The 26834-nt window shown below is 39.3% G+C and overlaps 4 protein-coding genes across 9 annotated transcripts; 3 read left to right on the top strand and 1 right to left on the bottom strand.

Moving 5' to 3' along the window:
* Positions 1–47: 47 nt before the first annotated feature.
* On the bottom strand, positions 48–2259 carry rnaseh2c (ribonuclease H2, subunit C). The gene is made up of 5 exons (XM_079352207.1): positions 2152–2259; positions 1525–1682; positions 1220–1332; positions 956–1075; positions 48–272 (listed from the first exon to the last, which is right to left on the bottom strand). The coding sequence occupies exons 2-5, from the start codon at positions 1679–1681 to the stop codon at positions 249–251; spliced, it is 414 nt and encodes a 137-aa protein (XP_079208333.1). The 5' UTR covers position 1682; positions 2152–2259; the 3' UTR covers positions 48–248.
* A 482-nt stretch (positions 2260–2741) lies between these two features.
* Positions 2742–7127, top strand: LOC306828847 (seipin-like). Its single transcript, XM_079351555.1, has 10 exons — positions 2742–2927; positions 3725–3978; positions 4059–4137; positions 4220–4363; positions 4493–4528; positions 5229–5363; positions 5454–5551; positions 6116–6245; positions 6386–6464; positions 6560–7127. Exons 2-10 carry the CDS (start codon positions 3728–3730, stop codon positions 6604–6606), a joined length of 999 nt encoding a protein of 332 aa, XP_079207681.1. The 5' UTR covers positions 2742–2927; positions 3725–3727; the 3' UTR covers positions 6607–7127.
* A 1406-nt stretch (positions 7128–8533) lies between these two features.
* LOC306829423 (inositol-trisphosphate 3-kinase B-like) lies at positions 8534–13312 on the top strand (the record flags this gene model as incomplete). The annotated part of the gene is made up of 7 exons (XM_079352465.1): positions 8534–8980; positions 10435–10519; positions 10827–11040; positions 11753–11957; positions 12057–12158; positions 12742–12813; positions 12949–13312. 7 exons carry the CDS (start codon positions 8534–8536, stop codon positions 13207–13209), a joined length of 1386 nt encoding a protein of 461 aa, XP_079208591.1. The 3' UTR covers positions 13210–13312.
* Positions 13313–14354: 1042 nt separating this feature from the next.
* On the top strand, positions 14355–26162 carry nxf1a (nuclear RNA export factor 1a). Of its 6 annotated transcripts, none has more exons than XM_079351605.1 (23): positions 14356–14460; positions 14711–14809; positions 15929–15988; positions 16446–16659; positions 16863–17043; positions 17129–17212; positions 17340–17444; positions 18515–18595; positions 18914–18983; positions 19781–19869; positions 19992–20099; positions 20193–20302; positions 23018–23054; positions 23268–23336; positions 23704–23759; positions 23885–23992; positions 24194–24252; positions 24368–24483; positions 24588–24630; positions 24734–24812; positions 25427–25609; positions 25688–25748; positions 25833–26162. In XM_079351605.1, exons 1-23 carry the CDS (start codon positions 14406–14408, stop codon positions 25869–25871), a joined length of 2106 nt encoding a protein of 701 aa, XP_079207731.1. In that variant the 5' UTR covers positions 14356–14405; the 3' UTR covers positions 25872–26162. The 6 variants fall into 6 exon arrangements, with proteins under 6 accessions (XP_079207733.1, XP_079207731.1, XP_079207732.1 ...); XM_079351606.1 differs by having other exon boundaries at positions 14366–14480; positions 14711–14799; XM_079351608.1 differs by having other exon boundaries at positions 14372–14480.
* The last annotated feature ends 672 nt before the right edge of the window (positions 26163–26834 follow it).

Below are 26834 nucleotides of genomic sequence, written 5' to 3'. Positions count from 1 at the left end.
ATTGTAATGCATCTTTGGGTGACACAATGCAGAGGGTGGCAAGTCGACAACATATCTTTGTTTTCTTTATTTCACTACAGAAGAACATGTCAACACAAAAATATAAACATTACATCTGTTTGTAACACAGAACTGTCCAGGAGGTCTTCAGTGTTCTCACCGACTGAAGCCGGTAACCTGCAAACTGAACACTTGATTTGTAACGCGCAGAGGTGACAGCAGCCTGCCACCTCTGTGTGAGTCTCTCTTCAGTCGTCCACTGGCCCGTGGATCTGTGAACATACAAAATATCAGTGTGTCATCTGCTGCTCTATCCTTTCATTTACAAGCATGATATTCTGATAAATCACTGCTGTCACATGTATGACACATAAGAAGGTCCCACCACATTTGCAACCAGGAATCCTATATTAAACAAATTGTGTCGACGTCCTACAGACTATCAACATGTCCGGACTGAAGACACAAGCCTAATCCTCATTTATTAGGGTACAGCGTTATTTTAACAGGACTCATGTGACAAACAAATATTTGTATTTATTTTTAAATAATGCCTTGCCAAATTATTATTTGTTGATCAGTGGTCATAAATATTGGACGTGACAGGGAGAAACCCTCTGAGATGTAACAACTTGTGTAGTTGGGTGCTATACACCACAATCCTGTCACATTACAACTGATGAGTAACAGCAACAGAGAAAACTCAAGACAAACTACAATACTCATAACACTGAAGGCATTGTAACCACAACTGGACCATATACATTATACATAAATAGAACCAGTAGTATTACCTAAAACTTCATCAAGTTGTTTTTATTCACTCTGATCAACTCTTCTCTAAAGTCCAGTCTTTTATCTTGTTCAAAATAAACAACTACTTCATGACCCCTGGGACTCGAATCTTTGATAACTTCAGTAAAGCCCTCCTAAAGAAAGCTTTAAAAGAACTTACGGCCTCAGCCAACTCCGGCCAGTCCATTGCCATCACAACTGTATCATCAGAGTTTGGAGGGGTCTCGAGGTTCCAGTACATTAAGGTGTCAAAAACAGAGGACAGCTTCACTGTCCTGTCCTGAACACAAAAACACACGCTGCAGTTTAGCCTCATGTAAAAAGTTCTCATAGCCCACACAGATGCTTTGTTTTTTGTTTTTGTTTTGCTGAGCTCAGAGCTGATAGTTATTGTGATTGTAAAGATGAAATCTTTGGTGATTACCTCTTGGTCAGAGCCAGGTTTGTTGATCTCTTTCAGAACTAAGCCAGTGTAACCCTGTGGACAGCTGAGCTCCTGCCCCTTCAACCCTCGTCCTCTGAATGACACCGTCTTCTCTGTGGTGGGACAAAAATGCACAAATTACCAATTTCCTCTGTCTGAGAAACTACTGTGGGAGAAAAGGTGAGCAACACTTTTATTGGGGTGTAAAGGATAGACTCCAAATTGAATATGATACAATTAAGTCTGCTGGTAGAGAGGCTTCAACACACAAAAACAAGCAGGCAAAACACTTATTTCAAGTTTACCTTGTTTGCTGTTTTTCATGGTAGCAGTCAAATATTGTGTGACCTGAGCCGGCCCCTCATGTTCAATGTGACAGGGCAGAAGGTGCACAGGGACTCTCTGTGCCTGGTCCCCAGATGAGACAAGTTGAACCCGGGTTACACTGCTGTTACAGGACATCCTGCAAGCAGAGGACAGAAGAGGACAAATACTTTACAACAAAAAACAACATTAACAAACAGTTGAATTCTATTAAAATTTGATATCCACTTGACATGACAGTACAGACACGTGTTGACATGAATAATGTTTATACATTTTGAGGTCAGTGTTTTAATTGCATACATTTTTTTTCTTTAAAGCTTTCTATTGTTAATAACTTCTTCTTATGGTTTGCACACTTTTTTGTGATTATAGTTTTTTTTATTATGTTTCTCATCTTTAATATACACCAGAAATGTACAAATCATGTACACATTTCTTTTTTGCAAATGTTCGTTTGCACACTTTTATGACATGTATATATGCACACTTTTCCCTAAAGTACGAATCGTGCCTTCTTCGTCTTACACTCTTTAATATGAACGTATTTTTTCACTTCCTCTGAAAATAGTTGCACATGTTGGAAAAAGTAACAAACACTACATTACCTCTCAGTTTTCCCGAAGCCTGGATGAAACGTTTAACTGTTTTCCGCTTAGCGCCAGTCGCTGCATGATGATTGGATGAAAGCTTCTTCCTCGTGAAAACATATTATTGGCGGGTATTTTCTGCTGTCACAGACGATACCGCCCCCTCCTGGCGAGGAGTTGATGTTTCTTGCTTCAAATCATAGACTGTAAACATTTTCCGTTTGTCAAACCAGGACGTTTTTATTTCAGTTTATCTGTTTAGATTTTTAAGGGAGGCTCTGAAGTCCCTAAAGATAAACTAATATATGGTGGCCACAACAGGAAAAAAAGAGAAGAAAAAAAGACTATAAACTTTACAGTAATCAAATTATGCAAAAACTATAATACATGAATAAAAGTATGATTTTGACTTTGCTAAATGTTTGAATAAGATATAACTGTCCTTCAGGTCAATTATTATATATAATAATATATATATTCAAATCATCAAATTTCAAACAACAGGGTTTTTTCTGAAATGCTCCTCTTTTTTGTTTTCTAAATTTAAACGATTTTTTTATGCTTAGGAAATGCTACTTTCAAGCTTCTGCCCTGTTTTCAGGGTAAAGTTGAACACTGTTCCAGCTGCTGCAGCACCTCTCTTTATGTGGGAAGGACCAAATCCTGTCCAATGGCAGCTGAGAAAGGAGCTAAGGCGTAAGGAGAAGAAGAAAGTGTCAGACTGTGGACTAAGAGACTTCAGGGAAAGGAGAAGTGACTTCTAACAGCTCATATTTGGCCAATAGAAACCAGAGGTGAGTTGTTGTTTCTAAATACCTACATGTTGCTGTTGGATGTTGTATTCAGAAAATTAATGCCTAACTCTATACGTAATCAGCCAAAATGTCCTTACTGTAATGATTGCCAGCTAAAAGTCTTGATCTCAAATGGTGTCTCAACAGTGCTCAATAATTTGTTGTGTAATCATTTTCAATACATAATTAAATATCATATATCACAGCCTAAAAAGCGCTGAATATTAATGGTTAACCTTCACAATCTGTATTAATTTGTCTCATGGATATCCTTCTTAAAACTTAATAAACTACAAAAAAAGATGGCAAAACAATTCAATGACAGTGACTGCTTCTATTTCATTTTTTGGTATAAATATCTCAAATCTTGATTACTCAGTCAGACGAAAACAAACCGCTGCTCTTCTTTGGTCGCTTCTTTTGTAAAATGTTCTCAGTCAGATCAGTGGGCTGTTGACAAATGTGGAGTCATCTGACATGACCAGTCTCTGCTTGTGACTGAGATTGGTCTCAGTGGTTTTTGCTGCTCTTCATACTCTCAGTGGTTCTTGTGTCTTTGGCTATGAGATCATAATATGATTAACTATGCTGGATTTAATGGTGTCAAGCACAAGGCCTAATTTATCTTTTTAGAGAATCATTCAAACTAGTGGATACATTTAGCCAAAGACTTTTTGGATATTGGCTCTAAAAAGAGTTTTCATGATCCTTGTCTTTTCTGTGTTTTTCAAGCTTTTCCAAAAAACCTTCTGTTTTTAAAAAAATCCTAATTGTCTGCCACTGTCTATGTTTTATAGTTTATGGATGAAGACAGTCGTTTTCATTTAGAAGACGATGGAGAACCGTCTTTCTTCATTGGCCAGGTGATGAAGATGCTCAAACGTGCTGTCATCATGATGATAAAACGTACCCGTCAGAGAATTCTACGGTTCATTGTCGGGATCTTTGTGGTCTTCCTGCTCCTCTGGATCGCCGCCTTTCTTTATGGGAGCTTCTATTTCTCTTACATGCCAAAGGCAGCTTTTTCCACACCTGTACACTATCACTACAGGTATGTAAAAGTCCTGTCAAGCTGCATCCCACTTTAGTTTTTTGTGTCTTAAATTCCTTCATTCATGCTTTTGTTTGCAGGACAGACTGTGAATCTCCAGCCTCTTTTTCGTGCTCTTATCCAGTGGCTAACATCTCTCTCATGAAGAACAACAGACATGTAAGTGTGAACATGATTCAGAGTTTTCGTTTGTGCCTATGTGAGTCTAGAAATCTGTCACCATTCTAAAATGCACATCCAGGTGCTGACTTTCGGCCAGGCCTACACGATCTCTCTGCAGCTGGAGTTGCCTGATTCTCCAGTCAATCAGGAGCTGGGGATGTTCATTATAAAGACAACCTGTTTCTCTCGGGAAGGAGAGCAAACTGCTTCTTCTGCTCGCTCTGTAAGTTACATTAAGATTGGTCCTGCTCCACTTCCTCTGTGGCTACATGTGTGCAAACAATCACAAGTGTTTTTAGCTCGTTCTCACACGCTCCTCTGATTCTCCGTTGCTTTGCTCCGTGTTTCTCAGACAAGACAGCTGCTGTCTGCCTCCAGCTCTCGCTTTGTGAGTACAGCACTAATGCACAACAACCTTTTAACTCACAGACTGGTCAGAGACACACTAAAGCTGCTAATTGCTGCAGAGCTCCACTGTAACGCGAGGTGATCACAGGGCTCAGGTGATTGAGGTGACACTAATAACATGCAAATAAATTACAGAAAAAAATATTGAGGGGACAGCAAAAGCTGATCTAGATTTAAAAATGTACTTTACTTTCCTAAAACAGGGGTTATAATAAATCTTGAAACAACAACTTGCAACAATCTTAATGTGATAGATATTTCTTTTGAAGCCGAGTATGATATTTGAAGACATTGAAAGAGCACTTTGTAGAGCTACATTTTGTAGTTTAATTATTGCATTAGTTTACAAGATATTTTGAATTGTTTTAAGTCATGTAAATGAATAAAGTGAAGCCTTAATTATTAGGCAAGACAAAATCTTTTTTTCCGAAATAGAGTCAACTGAGATCACCTATTGTATTGTTCACTCATCAATCACTGATATATGCAGAAGGTAGAACTGAACACACATGACAGCATCATTCAACCTTTCCTAAATATTCATTATTACGTCATTGCTAACATCTTTTTTAACATGTCATCAAACACCTGTAAGGAAAGAGCACAATAGTTAAGAGTGTATGAACATTTTAAAACATCGTCTAAGGCTGTGTTTCTCTTGTTGACTGTGCTGTGGTCAGAGCATGCTGCGCTACCGTTCAGACCTGCTGAAGCAGCTGGGCACATTTCTGTTCCTGCCAGCGTTACTGAGCGGAGTCAGCGAGCAGAAACAAGTGCTGGAGGTGGAGCTCTTCTCAGAGTATATCGTAGACCCTGTATGTATCAAGCTGCTGTGAATTAGTGTGCTTCAATAGCTATACCATTTTGTTTAAGGTCTCCTTAACTGAATTTTCCTTCATGTGCAGTATTCTCCATCGGTCACAGCCATTATTGAGATTCTGTCCAACAAGGTGCAGATCTACTCATCTCAGCTCCTCATTCATGCTCACTTCACTGGTATAAGGTATGAGTCCCCGCCAAAGAATATACAAATAAAGATCGAAATAAACAAACAAATAATACCTGCGAGAGATCTGACAGTATCATATACTATACAGGATATGATAAAACATGACAAAAACTCATTTATAAAAACACACGTTTTTACAACTTAGAGATAAGTTATGGAGGCAAAAGATAGTTTTTTAATTCTCTGGGATACATTCATATTATAACATGTTTGTCTCAGTTACAATTAAAAATTGTGTTATGGTGTCACTTGCCTTTGAAAAAAATAGAGCTTTAAACACTTCTAACCCAAAGGAGGAATACACGTAAATTATTCCTCCAACAGTACCTTCCTCAGACCAGATTCTAATAAAAAAAACAGACATTTTTAGTTTGGGACAAGCCCACTCAATGTTTCTGCCTACACTTACAGTGTCCAGTGGAGTCCAGATTTTCTCTGTTGGGTTGGTTAAATTAGTATGGGAAAAGTGTTTTTAAGTAATTCAGGGAACATCTTAAGTAACATTGAGTGCACCATTTTCTCATTGCATCATAATGTCTGTTATCTTTTCTTTGTCAGATACTTATTGTTCAACTTCCCTCTCACATCGGCCCTGGTGGGTGTGTGGAGTAACTTCAGTTTCCTCAGCCTCCTCTTCATCCTCAGCTACCTGAGGCTTCTCTTTAAAGCGGACTGGAGGTCAGAGCAGGTGAGGACTGATATACTAAAATCCGTGATTTGTTATTGGCTTTAGGGCTGCACATCTTATACATTGTTTAAATTAATAATGATCTTGAGTGTTAGTGCTTAGACTCAAACAGCTGATTGTTAGTTTTTCCTTTTTTACAGCTTAGAACAGAAGGACAACAGCAACAAAGACAATACAATGTGTACAACCAGGAAAGAGGGGAAAGAGATGCTGCAGCAGGTACACAACAACATGCAGAGAATTTCTGTATAATTTAAGTCACTTCATTCTGTCATTTAGCGCTAAATTAAAAAATATATATATTTCCTCTATAGGTTCGGCTCAGTCGATGGGGGCCTTCCAGATGACCCCTACAAATTAGAGCCAGGAGGTTACAAAGATGCAGAACTGAAAGATACATTTCACAGCTGAAAGCACTGAATCAGAGGCAGCCTGAGGCCACTGATAAAGCAGAGGGAGAAAGTGTCGAGTCATCCTAAAAGTATAATGTAAGGATGGTGATTCTTAGAGTCAGAAGCATCCGCACACTGCTTACATGTTTGTTGATCTTCTGAATGTATATATTGTTACTCTTACGTCATGCCTCCTTTGTTTTCCCTCTCAATGTTGTTTCAATGTAATGTTTAACGTGTCATAGGACCATACAATTTATGGGTCAGACACATCTCAACCTTTATTGTCAGTGTTTTTCAGTGGTTGTATGTATAAATGAAATTTAAAAAAGTAATTCAGCATAAACTGACAAAATATGTAATGAAACCATTCAATTGTTTTGTAATATTTCAACTTTAACATTCAAGTAACTGTTTGTCCTGCTTCTTTGTACAATAGTACAGTGTTTACAGGTCTGTTTAATTTCAATCACATTGCTTTTGCTTAAAAAAAAAAGTTCTTTATTTGACACATTTCCACATTTGTCAACAGCCCACTGATCTGACTGAGTACATTTTACAAAAGAAGCGACCAAAGAAGAGCAGCGGTTTGTTTTCGTCTGACTGAGTAATCAAGATTTGAGATATTTATACCAAAAAATGAAATGGACAAAATATCCCCAAAAATCATACACAAATGCCAAAAGGCTAAAAACACTGACTACCTGCTGTTCCTGTTTTCTTTCAACGACTTAATGTAAAGTTTTGGAGCTATTTTATCTGTAAAATGACTTCTATTGTGACCTAAATGCTACCTGTTTAGGTCAAATGTGTTAAGCCTTCTCCATAAGAATGTAAAAGATGGATTTAAGCAAGGCAACAGTGTGACTTTCTTTAATACTAAATGTGTCTATAATTACATTTTAAGATGAAATGAACTTAGTACTAAATCCCCTCTGAAGTGCCTTCTGTTTAAGTGTTGCAATAAAACCTATTAAGGGTTAATCAGATAGTTTGTGGAATATGTTGTGCAGTTAGAAAACACCTCCTTTAACAGACAACCCACAAAGTATGCACTCCTATTACGTAGGAGAACACCGAAGTGCATTTCCATAATACTATCAGGCATAGGTGTCATTCCTGGATATCTGGTTGCCCTGCAGCTCTTCTCGCTAAATGAAGCTTTGGATATGTATTAACGTCACAGCATGCAAACTATAACAGCAGCATTGAGTGAGTGATGATCCTCAGAGGAACTAAGAACTAACAGGTGCAGGACACACGTACGGTAAGGTGCACTTTGTTTTTAAATTTCTTTTTGTGTCATTTCAAGACTACTGTTGGTGCTCTTTAAGAGATAAGTTTAGACTTCTTTATGCATTTTTTTTCTGTTTTTCCTCTGTACAAGCACATGTGGAACTAATGGAGTTGGTTCACACTGTGCACCCAATACTGGACACTAAGATGGACGAAAACCACATGGAGGTAATAAAGTAATAAATAAGGTAATAAACACATTAGAATTTCCCTTGGGATCAATAAAGTGTCTATCTATCTATCTATCTAAAGATGGAGGTAGAGAAAAGACTATCGGATGAGACGCATCAACATATGTCTACGGCTGAGGGTTCTTCCGGAAGCAGCAGGAGATTCACGATAAGAACCAGACCCAGACTCCAATCAACCAAAAGTTTCCCACCTTACAGTCAGTGCATAGGTGGACTTGGAGAAGATGCGGAGTGGGACAATGAGTCTGATTCAGAGACAAAAATAGCTTTCCAGCCCTTGGATACCATGGACACCATGACAAGGGGAGATGGTAATGAGCTCGTTCAAGAACCACAAAGAAAAGAGGACTTTGAGTTAAACAGAAGATGTGCAAGAGCTGAAGTAAAGACAAAATGGAAGACAAGAAGGATGGAGAGATTAGGGGGCAGCTTTGAGGTTGATCCAGAGGGATGGCAGAGTGCAAGGTGGAGCGTGAGAAAAAGGATGGAAGAGACTGAAGCAGACAGAGAGGGTGATGATCCAGAGTTGGAAGGAGGAGAGTGGAACCACTATGGAGGAAGAGAGAGACAAGAAAAGGACGAGGAGAGGACTTGGCCTTCTGTTTCAGCTGTACAGGCAGAAGAAGAGGAGCATAGGGAGCCTCCAGAGGGAGTGGATGAACAGGCAGAGGAGCAGCCTGGAATTATAGCGGGCTCCACTTCTCAATATTGGCAGTCCCCTCACCCTATCCTCTCTAAACTTTTGCAATCCTCCTCCACTTCCTCATCCTCCTCCGTTAACTTCTCCTCAGCAGAGAGCGACGAGGTCTTCAGCGAGGGGGAGGATGCCACCTCAAAAAGGAGAATGCTCAGGAAGGTGAGATAAACATACACATGTCTTGTGTTTTTCATCATAATTATACATGTGCATCTCACCTGTGCATGTGTCTGCTCTGGTATTCCATGGAAGAAGCTAGAAACAAAACTGTGGTTTGGGTGATTTGCGTGAGTTTGAAAGAGGGCTTTGACATGGTTGGATTTGAATGATGTTTGCATGTCACACTGCTGCTGCTGCAACAGATATGAGAGCAGATGAGATGAGAAAGCGAGGGGAGGACTATAGGGTGTATATATGTCTGGTAAAAGAAAACAGACAATTTGTGACAAAAAAAAAGTTACATTTAGGATGCAAAAATATTTTTTTTATCGGCTTAAGTCTTAAATATAATACGTCTTTCCATAAAAATCTTGATATTTAGAGACAAGGACACTTCCTGCTTGTTATTCTCTTGCCATGTTAACTGGCTGCGTCACCCACAAAGTATTGCTCTTGTCATGTCTCTCACTTGTCTTGTGTTGTGTATCGCCTAATAAAAAAAAGAATGTAAAAAAAGAGACAGGAACACAATGAGCATGTTCATGTCTCCATTAGCCTCTGTTGGTTTTTCTTTTATCTGGTGGCTATTTTGTGTATATACAAAGCAGATCATAACTGTCAAGGTACTGTATGTGCTGACTGCAAACACCAGATACACTAACAGTCACAACAGTCTTTGGAGTTTACACAGTACTAGGGAGTGTGTTTTACCTTACAGTGTCCTCAACATATGTCTTTCAATTGGATTTATAATGTCAGAGGAGTAGTGAAACACTGGGACTTACAGTACAACGGCTCTTTTTGACATGTCACTGTGGAACAAACACAGTCACACTGTCATGACCTCCTGTTTCTTTTCTGTATTAAAAAAAAAAGATTTGCTTAACTTGCTTTAAGGAAGGCTTGGTTAGAACTAGGATGGCTTTCAGTAATACAAATCACACAGGGCATCTTCAAAGTCTGCACTTGTTGTTTTGACTGCTAAGAAGGGGGCCCGGATGGTCTAGCGGTTATATCGAATGCCCCATACACAGAGGCTATAGACCTCATCAGTGGCTGTGTACAGAACGTCATCCTCCACTCTCTCCTCCCAACATGCTTCCTGTCTCTCTTCAGCTGTTCTACCTATAAAAGGATAAATAGCCCAACATTTAATTTGGAAAACACACACACAAATAATCTATGTATTGGCCTCTGAAAGAAACAGGATGAAATTCCATTCCTAATTCATGTCTGATGTGAAAGGTCATTAAAGAGCTTTGCTGGCTGGAGCCTTTCTTCTGTAAACATGCAGGAGGAAATGCAGACATTCGGGTTTGGTGGATTCTTTTATAAATGTTTTCTGCATGGTTTAAGATTTTAAGATGTACCCTGCCTCTTACAAAATGATGCATGCTGGGAGAAGGTCCTGTACCTGTGTGACAGGATATAATTAGTTTTCTTGTGTTTCTCAGTGCCGATCCTGGAAAACATACCTGACCATGATGCACTGGTCGCTGCAGCGGCAGAGCTCCTGGGTTCAGCTGGCTGGACATCAAGGCATGCTTGTTACAGTCTGTCAAACAAGACACATACAGGCATTCAAAGTCCTCTGACTAAGTTTACAAATTCCTCCAAGAGACACCTCAATACGAAAATATACTTGCCTGTCATGCAGAGTTATCTGGATACTGATCACATTGCTGTTACAATGTTTTATCTCTGTAGATTTGTGTTTTCAAAATTGTCAGGAACTTTTTTATCTGATTAAACATTTCAAATGTATTCAGGGTTTCTCTGCACACTTCTGGACACCTGAAATAAAATGCTATCTACTGTCAGCATAATGATTCCTTGCTATCAGCAGGTAACTTCCAGCTGAGTGAGGGTGGAGAGGTGTTGAAACTGTACAGTGAGGTGGAGGAGAGATGTCTGGACAGCCTGATGAGAGACATGCTGAGACCCTTCGTCCCTCAGTACCACGGCTTGGTCACCAGAGGGGAGCGCTGCTACATTCGCCTTGAAGACTTGCTGAGCGGCCTCAGGAGACCTGTCATCATGGACTGCAAGATGGGAGTCAGGTGGGTGAGAGATTTTTATTTTTCAAAACAGGTGACCCATCTTTGGAATTAAAGACGAATCTGTGCCAATGCTCTGGTACTCATTATAAGCTATGTAGTTTTTCATATGGAAAAAAAATCAATTATTTGCATTAGTCCAGGCAAAGAATGATTATTCTTCAAGGGATACTTCACCCATTTACATGAAGCTGTGTATCATTAGAAACATGGTAGTAGTGTTGAATGGTCATGAATCCAGCCCTCATTTTGCCCTGAGACGAGAAAAATGTGTTTTTCTTTGCCTGGAAGTTTTCTTCATGTGATGCAATATGACGCTTTTTGCATCACATGAAGAAAACTTTCAACCCGAACAGAGGTTATATGTCAGGCTTAACAGTTTATATATGTTCTAACTTTTTAATGGAAATATTACTACTATTTTTGTTCTACCATTTTCCCATTGATATTCACCCTAAATGAAGCATTTTTACCCACATTTTCCTTCTGGATTGTAGAATCTAATCTTATCTCGATTTCAAGTCCTGATTCTTAATACACCATATCAAAATCTGTCGCTAAGTGCAACTTTTATTTCCTAATTATTATTTGTACTTTGTATGTTTTTTTCTTTAAAGACCAATTTGTTCTGGTGTGACAAAGACTACAAGAAGTGGTCTTAGTTATCTGTGAAGGATGTGAACTTCTTCTGCACATATGTGAGTTTCTCTCTCAGAACCTTTCAGGTGCAGGAATTTATCACAGCGCAGGCAAAGTCCTCCATGAGGAGTGACATGTACCAGAAGATGGTGAACATTGACCCATCAGCACCATCAGCAGAGGAACATGCACAGAAAGCAGTGACAAAGCTGCGATACCTTCAATGGAGAGATACGAACAGCTCCTCGTCCACACTGGGCTTCCGGATAGAGGGCATCATGGTGGGAGAAGAAACCAGTTAAATCTCTGCACATCTACTGTTAACCAAAAATACATCAAATGCTTTCAAATGCTCTTTTGTATGTTCCTGTGTGAGTCAGATGGAGGATGGCAGCATCAAACGTGACTTCAGAAACATTCGGACTTTAACTCAGGCCACAGAGGCTTTGCTCTTCTTCACCAGGAGTCACCTGGACATCCTGGTCAGTTCTCTCAGTCACAGGAACATGTAACAGTATACCAATCCTCCTTTAGAAAACACGCCCAACTCTTTAACTGATTTGCATTAAATAAATCCACATCAAAATCTTTAAATTAGTGACCAAACCAGATAATTTTAGATAATTGAATTATTTGTTCAAATTAAGTTTTCTGTCCAGTCGCTGCTCTGTGGTTGAAAAGAAGATGTGATCAGACCTTATTCAGCCTCTCTTACACTTGCACGCACTCTGTAGTTATCTATGTGCAAAACTAAGCTACTATAAATGTCTACATCGGGATTGTTTGAAAAGGTTCTATAATAAAGATTTAATTAAACATTAAAGTAAAAACAAGCAAAGGAGAACAAAAAAGGTAAAACTAAAACTGAAGTTTATAAATAAAGCAAAAAGGAGAAATGCTTTTCACCATTACATTAATATTCACTTCTTCCTAACCTTTCAACTGTCTCCCTGAAATGTTATCAATTGTTATCCAGCATATTTGATTTATCACATTACTTCAAACCTTTCATGTTGCACTTAGTGTTGTTACTGAAATCCCAACAAAACCAGTCTGTGTTTTCAGAAAGCATACCACTCGAGACTCCTGGATCTGAGCGAGGCACTAAAGAATTCACTGTTTTTTAGAACCCATGAGGTTAGTTCACATGAATTCAAACATTTTTTCATTATAATTGACTTAACTTTGATTTTTAAAAAATAACAAACATGGGCGTTACTAAAAAACACTTTTCATTCCCATAACAAATCAACATGTTTTTGACCTGATCAGGTGATTGGCAGCTCGCTTCTCTTTGTCCATGACCACAGCTGTAAGGCCAGCGTTTGGATGATAGACTTTGGGAAGACGACCCCCGTGTCCAACATGAGTCAGCTGTTGCACGACGTCCCGTGGTCCGAGGGAAGCAGAGAGGATGGCTACCTCATCGGTCTGACCTCTCTCATTGCTTCTCTGGGTCAGGCCATCAGTGTGGCCTCCTGGCAGCAGCAGGATGGCTGCGGGGGAGAAAATATGTTACCTGAAGTGTGCTGAGGGTTGTGGTGAAATATCTTAAACACTTATGGTCAGGTGGACAAAATGGCTGCTTTTACCCTCTGAACTCTTGCCTCATTTCATTGAAAGAAACAACAGAGGAGGATTTTATTTCAAGCATCACCACAGACTTTTCAAAAGTGAAAAGAGCAAGAACTCGACTGAGGTCAAATTCCACAATTGTGGGCGTCTTGAAATTGTAAATACTGTTCATAGTTCTTTTTGTTACAAGGACTGATTGAAGAGATTTTTTCCTTACTATGTCTTTAATTTTTGCAATTATTTTGAAATATATAAATATGTATGACTGAACACCCTTTAAAATTCTATGTGTTATGAAACAGCCTTTTTTGACGAGGATGGCTATAAAAGCAGTTGTTAACTACAAATAAAGATTACATTCTGGAGGAATTATTATCTGGAGTTAAAATGTTTTTAATCCACAGAGTTAGTAGGCTATATCTTTGTCCAGATAACATACTAGAGGCTCAAAACAAATAATATGGTTACATGTATGATGAGCCAAAAATTTAGTCTACCAGCCTGTGTATTTCACACAATATAGACTCTTCCTAAGCTCTTGTAGCGAAATATTATTGAAACACACAACCTTTTTCTAAAGCTTCTAAGGTTTTCTAAAATCAACAGCTATTGCATGGTGAGTTTGGGGGTGAAAGTTCAGAAAGTGACGTGATGTGATAGTAGACTGTTATGTTCAAGCAGCTGTAAAACATCATACAGCTTCAAACAAGAACTGGTGAGATGATAAAATGTATTTGAATATGCCAAAACAAGAAACAAGTCAAAGTCACCCTTCAAATTAAGTGAAACTAGCCTAGTATATATATACAGTATATATATATATATATATATATATATATATATATATATATATACAATTACAGAACAATAAAACCTTTAAAACAGTCTTTGTTTTCTTAGGGTGTGTTGATTGTAAGACTAATTTGAAGTGCTCTTTCTAATATTTTATTCACCTCATTAAAACCGATGACCAGGAGGCCTACACAGGCACACATACACATCAATAAATTGCATGAAAAATACAAAGGACCAAAAAGTTGTATCTACTCATCTCGACGATAGTAGAGGTATTAGAGAAGGCCTACACTCGCAGAAAGTAGCTTATTATGTTACATTAGTTTTTATAATTAATCTGTCCACCAGGGGCGCCCTTTATGTTGCCGGAGATTGCGACAAATGAGCGGGACAACAACCGAGGGACTTCAGGCAGTCAGTCGAAAGACGCAATTGTTAAGTATATTATCAGAATAAGTTTTACCTCGGTGAAATAATTTATCCGTAATCTGTGTCGGTACACGTACGTGAATCGAGCTGTATGTTTGCCTTGTTTTTGTGCTAACGGCTAGCTAAAACTAATTCACTTCTCATAGATCATTGAAAGTTTCCTGCATACATTTTGTTTGTTTAGCATTTTTCCCCTCTTCGTTTTAATTTATAATGACTGAACATATTCTGGTAGTGTTTTTCGAGGCTATAAAACCGAAGGAGATGGATCGTGTGACTTTGTGTCAGAGGAGCTACCCGAACCTAGCCGTGGTGACACGAGTGGTGAGTCAAGGTAAATTTGGTGCGTCATTACTGTGTACACTTTACGGCACTTTACATCAGCAAGTTTACTTTTTAAGTTTTTGGGTGTAAAATTGCATCTTGAAATTGGCACATATAATGGGGATAATTAAAGCATTGTACAATATTTGAAAATAAATAAAGCTCCTTTAGCTTTGACTTTAGCTTAGGTTGCTGAGCAACCTCAAGTATGTGGAAAATTAATTGGCTGGATTTCACACCTTGGTGGGTATCAGGTAGGGGTCAGGTGGGGATACACCAGCTACCAGTTTTCAACATCCACACAAACTTATTTAAACCACTTTATTAAAAAAAATAACTATAAATAAAATACATTGAATTGAGTCATTTTTAGTACACAAAATACACACACATATATATAGATATATACACATACATATATACAATTATGAAATATTACATAGGAGTGTTTATATATCTTAAATTAAATGTCTTACAAATGACAGTACACCTCTTACATTATGTATGTCTATCACCTAGGCTTGGACAGTCCTTGGCTAACTTTAAAAACATCTTTTATCGTCTCTTTTAAACAGCATAAGGACTTCTTCATTACACGGCCAAGCTGTCTTAATTGTTTTCATTACATTACATCGGAGATATATTTATTCTCTACAATGTAAATTAAGAATAGAGTGGATTTAAACTTGTGCTAGCTAATATCCTATCCTGTGTTTTCTTTTGTTTATTTTTCAAGCCTTTACACCATGAACTCGAAGTCTTGCATGTTTGAAACCAGAATTGTTGTTTACCCGGAAGGGAAAGACCGTCCGAGTGACGTTTCCGGTGCCTTCCCGTCAACACGTACCAGGAGAGGCTAGCTAAGCTAGGCTAAGCTACTAGCTGGTTAAAGAGCAGCTCGTTGGGGTTGCCTTTGTTTCTCCTTTGAACGTCTTGATATGAGGCAGCTTCTTCTTTAGCATCGTATTAGTTGTTCTCAAAAGAAAGAAACGGAACCGTGCCTACTCGACTCTCCACCCAGTGCTCTGCTTTTGTTAAACACTGATCCAGAAATATGGCGGACGGCGGGCATTACTACAACGGTGAGAAACATGTTCACTACAGCCTCACATGTGTTGTTTTCCTTCAGACCAAGAAGACTTTATGGTGAACAGAGAGGTCAGGAGCGCTGGTTTCATTGACCAAGGAGGTAACATGATCTCTCAGCTCGTATGGAGGTCTGATTGTTGTAGTTACTATACTCGATTATTAATACAACTCAAGAATTTATTAGAAGTTATAAGTAAGGACCAATGCCGTATTGTTTTGCTCTATGTTTGAGGATATTATTTTATCAAGATTTTTGTGCTCGATCTAGTTTAAGATGTGCGGATTATGTTTTGTTAATTTATTATTCATACAGAAGGTATTAAGAGTTATTGTTCTTTTTTATATTAATTATTATTATTAGGCTTTAGTTACATATTTACTACCAAAGTCCTCTCTTAGTATCCGATGTAGTAAATGAAATTAGTCCTTGCTATTGTTGATCTATTGAAAACATTGTAATCAACTCAATCTAATTTAATCTTGATGTTTTGACTTACTATGTTTACAATATATTTACATTAAACTGAGTAATATTTGAATGCTATTCCCTTTCTCAGAGCACGACGACAGGACTGCTCCTCAGCAGTATCGCAACCGTAAAGGCAGGGGCGGCAACAAGGGTCGGTCGTATGACAGGTCCCGTAGAGACCGCCCACGAGGAGGACACCCTGGAGGCTTTGGAGGTCCTGGACCGCGGTCTAGGCTTGATGATCTTGATGGAGATGTAACTATGAGCGACAACTCCCAGGACAGCAGCTCCCAGAACAGATTGTAAGTGAGGCTAACTAACACAGACAAGTTGTTATAAACACATTGTTGATAGTGAACTGTAATTGGTTTCAGTCAGACCAGCTGTAAAACATACAGCTGTATTTGTAAATGGAAAAGGAAACTTAAGTTCATTATATAACTGTGTGCAAAGCTCTGCCATGCAGCAGGACAAGCAGTCACATCTAATATTTGGTCTTTTTCAGCACCCCGTATCCAAGGCCGTTTCGGAAAGGAGGGGATGGACGGTTTGACAGAGACAGACGAGGCAGAGGAGGAGGAAACAGGGCTGGCGGTGGTGGTGGCGGCGGCGGCGGTGGCAACTTTAGGGCTGCGGAACGAGGTGGAGGAGTCGGGAAAGCCCGGTCAGGCTGGTACAAAGTAACGGTGCGTGTCATAACAGGTGCTACGTGATGTGTAGTTTTTTTAAAAATCTGTACAAGGAGATCATACTTGGCTTTTCTGTTGACAGATACCACACGGGCGAAAATATGACAAGAAATGGTTATTGACAGCGCTTCAAAACATCTGTACAGTTACCTACACACCTGTTCAGGTGAGGTTCAGCACAGTCTTATTCTTCAGCCAAGCTTTTATTTGTACTTGAATCAATTATAAATGTATTATTCATTAAAAAAAATCAATGGAACTAATGGTGTTTCTTCTTTCCCTTTTCTGTCCAGTACCATGTCGACCATAATCGAGCTCATTTCTATGTGGATGATTTATCTGCTGCAAACGCTTTGCACAGATGTTCCCACAAAATTACCGACACAGACGGCTACAAGGTATGCTTTTAAATCAAGAACTGAACTTGACTATTTGTGTTGTAAAGATAAAGCGGTCACAGTCTTTACTTTAATGATCAAGTTAAAGCTAATTGGTTTACAGAGATATTGCTTCCTATCACTATTTAGTATCCTTACTTTCATGACTGAGTTATTCCCTTTTACCTTTTTAAGAGAATAACTTTAGCTTTGGTCGCTTGCCAGTTAGTTCACGAGGAGAGAACGACAACGTCCAAAATCTGCAAAGTAGTGTACAGATCTTGATCCCAGAAATATGGTCTTACTATAAAGGATGATAAACTTTCCAAGAGTCTGCCAGAAGGAAGAATCTCAAATATTACTCTAACACTTTCGAGAAGAGTCTGTCTGCAGGCTGCAAGAAAGGGGCAGAACTCGTACCTGTCCAAATCTCACAGAATTACACGAGATGTTAAAAAAAAACGTGATTTTAACATCACGGCTGCTATACTTCATTGATCTGATCAGCGATTTTGACAAGCTAGCAAAACCGTAGATTAATAAAACCATTTTAACCCGATATTTCAAGAACACTTAAACGCATGACGAGAGGCTGTAAGGCTGTAGTGAGAGAGTTCCCGGCGAGACGTTTAAATTCCCCGTCTTGTACAGGAGAGACTCGCACCCCAACTGACTATTATTGCTACAGAACGTCTCCTGTCCTGTTTGAGTCTCATTTGTATTGTAGCATTGATTTAATTCAAGAGTTATCGGAGCACCAGTTGTTAAACTTGTCTATCTCAGCTCTGTCATTGTTTTCATTGTCTTTTAAAAAAAAACCTGTCAGAGCAACATCGTCTGCAAATTTAATTAGTTTACAATTATCCTGATGACCTCTACAGTCATCGGTGTATAAAGTTAACATCAAAGGTGAGAGGACGCACCCTTGTGGTACCATCATGGTAACATGTTATATACCTTTGCTTCAGCTTGTTAATGATGTATGTACATAATGTTTTATGTATGTCAAAATAAAATAACATTCAACAGCATCGCACTGATGACCTCTATAAAACAAACGACCATAATCACTCTTGATCTCTGTGTTTAAGGTGGAACTGCACGTCAACCCCAGCAGTCCGCCCTCCTTTCTCCTCACTGACCTGAAGCCTGAACACTTGGAACACCTTAAGGTGAACTAGAGGCAGAAATGAACTATCTAAATGGAGCGGGGATATTTTAAGACAACAGTCAAAGTCTCTGAAATACGATTTTAAAATGTATATTCTCTTGAACGAGGTAGTAGATTCATCTTTATCAAAAAGATGCAGAATGATAAGATGCAGGACTTTTGCATTGAGGTCCGACTGTTTAAGCAGGTGGAGTCATCTTTGCACTTGATATGACAGAAGTAGAAAGAGAGTCGTTGTTTTTGAAGTCATTTGGCTGCATTTTTAACAATTTCAATGATATTCAGATTAACCCTCACATATTGGCTTTGTTTTCCACAGCAATGCATGGCGAAACGTTTTGATGGTTCACAGCAATCTCTGGATTTGAACAACATCAGAACGGACCCAGGTAACAATGCTAGAGATTCATGCTTCCAGTGACACACTTGGTTGGCTCTTGCCACACTACCATTGTGTGATATGAACTGATGTTGATGATGAGATTACACCAAAGCGCCTTGAGTGCATGATCCACTTATAAAAGCCCCTGCATCAGCAGTGTTGTGAACTGGGTGCTGCAAAGTCACAGGCTGAAGCCCCATAATAGTTGAACAGTTAAAACCTCCATCATTTAATGAACTGAACCGAACCTGTCCATTCTTACCTGTCAAATGTGTTCTGACATACTGCCATACTTGATGCAGAAAGCTCCATTTGAATTTAAAATATGTTGTGGTGCATTTAACATGAACTTAATATCTGTCAGTGCTAATAGATGGATACACTGGAACATCTTAGTGTGAAACTGATCCACAGATCCAAACTCACACAAATACAATATCATTTTAAATTGCAGTGCTTTACTCTAAACACTGTCCAATCTGTTTAGTTACTGAGCAAACCAAACCAAGGAAAGCTTTAATGTGTATCCTAAGAATGGGGCAAATGCCAGCACATTACTACAAACAAAACAGGCTGAATTAAAAAGATCTTGATACTGGTTAACTTGCACTTACAGTGGTTGTGAAATAAAATTCTGAGCTCATATTTGCCTTCTGTATAAAGCTGTTCAGAGATTGTGCAGACATTATGAAGACTGAAACATAATTGTGTTTTAGTACTTATTACATGACATAAGTAAGATTACATTTTGAAGGATTTTTTTAGTCTTTGTCACATTTTTGTTCATTTAATTTTCTGTGTCAGACTTGGCGTCCCAGAACATTGAAGTCACCTTGAACCGAAAGTCAAACATGGAAGCTGTCATCAAGATCATCCAAGAAAACATTCCAGAGGTAATTTGAATGCACAGGTGTTTAATGTAGTTTGAAGCTTAGCTGTAATTGGTAGCTTCTTGATCATTGTAAATCAATCCAACCGAATGTGTTCTACATTATTCTGTTTTTTTTTTTTCCAGTTGACGTGCTTGAACATGAGTAACAACCGGATTCACAAACTGGATGAACTTAGTGAATTGGTTACAAAGGTGCCTAATCTGAAGACACTCAACCTTTCCCACAACGAGGTGAACTACTCGCATTGGGTTTTGAGGAATGGTCATTAAGCATGCGTTTGGCACACATTATCACACCAACTCCTCTGTTGTGTTTGCGTTTAGCTGAAGTCTGACCGGGAGCTGGACAAAGTGAAAGGCCTGAAGCTGGTGGAACTGTGGCTCAACAGGAACCCGTTGTGTGACTTCTTCAAGGATCAGGCCTCATACATCAGGTCAGTCCTTTGATCAGGGGGCGAGGGAAGCCGTTCAATGGAGGGACAAGATGTTGGACCATGTGGATGTCCAGTAGTCTCCACTGTATGACAGATGTATGCTGCAAGGAGGCGCTGTTGATTTTGGGTGTTAATGTCTTCACATTAGCTTAAAAAATACTTCCTCCTTAGCAGTCAATGATTAACTTTTGGCTCAAGCAGGTGCAGCTGACATTCACTGTAACTCCCTGTGCAGGAGTGAGTGTGTTTTAGTGTGGCAGACCAAAATGGTCAAAAGAAGATACAAATTTTCCACATTACCTTTTCACTCTGAAATCTAAACAATGCTAAGGACATACAACCACAATCTGTTTCACATGTTTTCCTCCCGCTCTTAAACTCTTGATCTTCTCTTTGCTGGTTACTTTTAGCCTCTCTGTGGGACATCCTTTCAAGCTTCTGTTCTGTTTTGTGTTTCTCAGTGACTCTGTACCCAGCATCCCCCTGCTGACATCTTGAAAAGTTATCCCATAAACCTGCTATAAAACACCATCCCACTGCTGAAAAATAAATATGCAAGACGCCTAAAAGAGGCGCTTAACTTGAAAGACAATTTTAATATTTCATCTCTTTTAATTTTCTGTGAACTTCTTGTGAACAAAATATCCGCCTGAAACGATCTCTTGAGCAGTACTGTAAAGCGGTGTAGGTGTGTTATCCGGGAGAGAGCAGTCAACAGTTGTTTTGACGAATGTTTGGATGAAACAAAGAAAACAGCCAGCCAGTGACTTCCCCTCCTCTCAAAACACCCTTGCCCACTTGGTCCCCCCCTCCCCTGTATTAGGCCAGTATGGAAGGCTGGATAGCCCATGACGGGTAAGATCCCACCTTGAAACCTCGGGACAACCTAAGGCAGGCACAGTCACGATTACTCGGCCTCAGTCCCTGTGAGCTCTGACTCACAATACACACGACGAGAAGAATTTGAGAAGAAGGGGCTCCACAGGACAAATGTGGGCTGAGGAGGAGGGGAACATGTGTCACTATCAGTGACCAATGATCAGCCAAAGAGAAAAATGCTCTGTCCCTTCCACCAAGTTGGATCTGTTAGGCCTGAAACAAGCCTCCGCTGTTCATGGAATGACACCGAGGGTTTGGCAAATAACCCCTAACTAAACTTCTAAGGGGATTACACTCTGGACTGAATCAAAGTTCAGTTTTGCCTGAAATAAGTCAGTTGAGAAGAAAGTGAAAACACTACTCCATACAGTGTTTAACTGAAATCAGTACTAAAGCTCACATTATGCACAGAGAGTAGAGAATCTCTGCTCGAGGCAGACATCCAGTGATTCCCTGTCCTGCTGTAACCAGAGGTCAGGATCCTAACTAAACTTAATAATGAAAAAAAGTCCAGTTAATACTTCTGCACAAAGAGCAGTCTCTTCAGAAATGATGGTGTTTTTGAAATACTCTATTGATGATTTTGGGGGTGGGCGCTTATAAGCTTCTGCTTCGGCCCGCTCCTTTTGAGCAGAATTACAACTGCTCAAATAAACTAAACTAAAACTAAACATGACAGGTTGATTGTACAGGAGGAGAATGCTTAAGGATGAGCAGTGGGACTGCTGGGTCTGACTCTCTTTGAAGCCTGCTGTCTTTTTTTTTTTTTTTTTTTTTTTTTTTTTTTTTTTTTTTTCCAATTGTTTTCTCAGGTTGTCACCCTTTGCCGACACGCTTGCAGGCCTCTTAAAGGCTGCTGTGTGACTGGCACCGCTCCTGAATGTTAGACCACTTTGTGTGTTTGTGTGAGTTCAACATTCTATCTTTTGTACCCAGACCCTGTTTTGTATTTTGGTGACGTGGACTTGTCTGTTTTGCAGCATCTTGGCCAGAGTTTGAGTGGGAGTTAACCCATGACTGGCGGTAACCATCTTTGTGCCAGCAACGTATACCTTTTTGATTTACACATGGAAATGTTTACAGCAAAGTCTGTAAGACCTTGGGTTCTATATATTTGTGTGTGTGCTCTTAGAAAAGTGTGTTTATGTTGCTCCCCCATGTCAGATCTGTTTCTCCATATTGGGGGAGAGGGTGAGTATTCCTGCTGGTAAGTACACTTGGGGAAGGGAAAACTTTCAAAGCACCTAGTTGTAAAATGAAGAAAGGAGCAGGGTCTGTAATTTTGACTATTTACTAGTGTACAGAGCCCTACACTATTGGTTGAAGGTACTGACCACTTTCATGTGTTTGTCCCCATATTCTCCTAAATGTCAAACAAAATGCAAAATACCATATATAAGACCTCTGCACAAGAGATGAGCTCAATGTTAATCTCTCATCTGTTGTATAACGTTTTATTTTTTGCACAGTCTGAGAATAAAAGTGGGCTTCCTGCTCATTCTAGGTTAGAAACTTGCTATGGTCTGTTTTAAAGTGTGACAGCAAACTTCGTTGACGGTCATCTCTGGAGTAAAGCGTCTCTGAGGAGCTGACAGACTGGAGTCACACTGACCTTGTTTCTCCCCCTCTCTCTCTGCTTTTATCACTGTTAATATTGTGGTAATTAGCACACAAAAGTTTACAGCATGTAATTCCTCTTGTTCAAGAACTCCGCTAAAAAGAAATAGCCCCAATATATCCTCTGGCAGTCGCTATCTGCATTGTTGAAACATGGTGTGCTATGTGAGAGGTGGTTTGTGATCATAACTTTCTTCTTCATTTTCGTTGCTGTGCCAGTGCTGTGCGACAAAGGTTTCCCCGGCTTCTCAAACTGGTAAGACAAAAAATGTAACTCGTATCTTTGTCCCTTTGTCGTCCTCCATTCAGAAAAGAGACCATAATCTAGTTTTAAGAATGTGTTCGCATACAGCATTTGGAGATACTTTTGTAGCAGCATTTTCTTGGAGGCATCCTGATGTACTACCCATAAAGAAAAGAATATATAGTTATCCACTGTTAATATCGTTTATTTGCGGTTTCTTTTTAGGATGGCAACGACCTCCCGCCACCCATTGGCTTCGATGTGGAAACGCCCACCACTATTCCTCCCTGCAAGGTGACTTGTTTTAGCTCATGTGATTCATTGTGTATCTTTATTTTACTTAAGACGTTTTCATATATATTTTTTTTACCCTGGTTGAATGTGCAGTATATTAATTTAGAACATGGCAAGAGACGGTATTCTCACGGCAGCCATGTTGCTGTGATGTCACACTCAGGTTGGGTAACCTGTCGTTATCGTGATTTCTTTTCAAAGCTTCCCAGTGAATGAAAATTGACAGTTTGTGTGCTTCCTGTGGAGAAGTGCCAATTTCAGACTTGAGTGTATTGAACTCCACGTTAATCAATGTTGGGGGACCTATTGGAAACCCCTGCTTCAGTCACTAATCTACTATTTTCTTGTGTTTTTATTACCATTGCAGGGCAGCTGTTTTGGCTCTGATGAAATCAAGGCGCTCATCCTTCGTTTCTTGCAACAGTGAGTTGTCACCTCTTTTCTTCTAACAAACTTAATCATGTAACATGACCTCCAGATCTGACTCACAACCTAGTTTATTCTATAAAACTTAACTTCCTGTAAAATTATACATGATTGTGCCGCAGGTACTACAGTATTTACGACTCCGGGGACAGACAGCCACTCCTTGATGCTTACCATGATGGAGCATCACTGTCCCTTACAACACCGTACTCCACCCAGAACCCGTCCAGGTGAGAACCCAGAAACATCCTGTTCATACTGAGACATACGGCTCCTACACTCAAGAGCACATGGAGGAATAGGATGTCGACTTCTTGCTGTATTTCCATTGCTTTTAAAGATGTTTAATCATTAGTAGTTGACTGTGCTGTTTATTGGTTTCCCTCACACCTCGTTGTATTCATATGGACTCCACCTCCCTCTGGTTTAAGGAGCAGTTTGGGGGAGTATCATAAAGACACTCGAAACCTAAAGAGGATAAAAGACTCCAGTAAGTTGACATAATAAGCTGTGTGTTGACCTTTCATGTCTTCTGAATTATTGACACTGAACATTTGAGAGTTATGAGTCCTCCTGTTTACCTCTCTGAATATTCCATCCTTTAGCGATTCGGTTTCGTCTCCTGAAGCACACGCGACTGAACGTTGTGGCATTCCTCAACGAGCTGCCCAAAACTCAGCACGACATCGCCTCCTTTAATGTTGACGTGAACACGTACACCGTAAGTTCATGTTAGCTTTGTGAGCCAGCACTCCAGATAAGATCTTCCTCTCACTTGAGGTCATTTCTTCCTATTAATTATGGATTAATGCTTTTCTTTGACAGAACACGCTACTATCATTCACAGTGAGCGGCGTCTTCAAAGAAGGTGAGATACTTGATCGTCGCGGTTTGTTTATTCTGTTCTCATTTATTGCAAAGCCAGATGGTGTTGATCTCGTCATTAACTAGTGTCACATTTTGTTTTTCAGTTGTTGTTGATGGAAAATCCAGAGAGTCCACCATGGCGTTCTCTCGGGTTTTCATCACAGTCCCAGCTGGTGGTTCAGGGTAAGTTAAGGGAGCTCCCAGCAGTTTTTAATGTATCCCCCTGTGACTACGTTCATAATGTTACCCTCTTCAGTCTTTGGACTTCTGCAGCAGGTTAATCTGCCCTTGAAATCAGACGGTGCCCATTCTTAAAGGAAAAAACCTGAATGTAGAACTTAGGCTGTTTAAGTTATTTATTTCTTGCTCAGTGAATTCACCACCGAATATTTAATTCATTCAACAGAATACCCTCAGCTATCAACAAATAGACAGCTAATTAAAAGAAACATTTATTTACATAATTTAAACTGCTGACTAAGACTCTTTATCAAGTAACAAACGTTAGCTAACATTTCCTGCACCTGTGTTTGTTGAATGAGCAGCAAAACAAACACTCAGTATGAGTGTTGTTTGCTGGCTTCACAGCTAATGTCCTGTTCAGCATGTTCAACAGCATTTCAACATACCAGCACTTATCACTCTCCCAGTATACTCGTGTTGTCTTCAGACCCTGACACAACAAGCAGACGCCAAAAAACTAGAAGCTAGTTGAAAGAAGGTGGTTCAAATGTTTCTGGTAACCCTGATAGAGTTGAGTCATTCTTTCTCTTCTCTCTGTTCCTGCTATGAAACAGTTTGTGCATCGTGAACGACCAGATGTTCATCCGGATGGCTACCACGGAGGAGATTCGCCGAGCCTTTGTTGCTCCTGCTCCGACTCCATCTTCGAGTCCTGTCCCCACCCTCACTGCACCTCAGCAGGAGATGCTCACTGCCTTCTCACTGAAGTCCGGCATGAACCTGGAATGGTCACAAAAGTACGTTTTTGTTTATCTTGAAATGCCATTTTTCTGCCTTTACAATAAATATATAAACTTTATTTTTCAATGTTGCAGGTGTCTGCAAGACAATGGGTGGGATTTTAACACAGCGGCACAAGTTTTTACCCAGTTAAAGGTAATATGATTTTTATTAAAAGAAAAAGGTTAGTTCAGTTTCTCAGCAGGGTCCTGAAATAACTTTTTCTCCATCTCTTTTTAGACGGAAGGCAAGATCCCAGACGTCGCGTTCATTAAATGAAGAGTTGAATCTTTATTCTGGGAAATAAAATCTGAAGTTATTTTATAAATAGATTTAGTTTTATTCTGTATTTCTTTCCCTTTACTTTCATCAAGAATGTAGATCAAGTTATTCATGTATACTGCTGTTGTTTTATCAGCCAAATGTCAACTTGACCGAAGACACTCATGTGGAGATGCAAAATTGTCTTTATCTTCGGTTTTTGTGTTTTCATAGGAATAAAGATGGTTTACTTTGTGTTCACATTGTTTTGCTGTATTATGTTAAACAATAAAATATTTTGTTACACAACTGTTCTTTCCATTAGTTCAAGACCTCACCAATACCATTGATCTGTTTAAAGTTAGATATGTCCTAATGAAGACTGACTTGGGTGGAAGCTCTTGCACGACATGACAACTTAATTATTGCATTATAATTTTCATTTTTAGCCAAATCTTGTAACATAGTAACATTAATAAACGATCAATTCAGATAGACCACTGCAGAGATAAAGATTTAAATCAAGACGTATTATATTGAGCCTTTTATATGCTTAAGCAACTTATCCGCTGAGCAACCTTTGAAATGAATAATGTTATTACCAATATTATTTCATATTAGTAAAGTTTCTAAGTGGTCAAAAGTTGCTTTAGAGACCCTGATAACCGTCTTGTAATGTACACTATCAAAGGCATTCATTTCTGGATCACTTATTACATACTCATCGAGCACATGCTACTGCTCAGTGGCAATGGTTGCTTAATACTGAAAATCAATAAGTAGATGCGTTAGGTATCAATAGTTAAGCTATAAGTGATGGTCATTAAAGGTTGAAAAACTGGGGGGTGCATCATTCAGCAGACGATAATAGACCGCTTGTGCCAAATAATGTAAATGCCCTGTTCCTATAAATTCCCTCTTAGACAGTTTAAGGTCAAGCACTTAGCAGCGCACAATTTGTCAGAGGCTCTGTGAGCCTGT

This window comes from Symphodus melops (assembly GCF_947650265.1).
Source record: "Symphodus melops genome assembly, chromosome: 9".
Lineage (NCBI taxonomy): Eukaryota > Metazoa > Chordata > Actinopteri > Labriformes > Labridae > Symphodus > Symphodus melops.
Note: the sequence above shows the minus strand (reverse complement) of the source record. Positions and strands in the feature narration are given on the sequence as shown.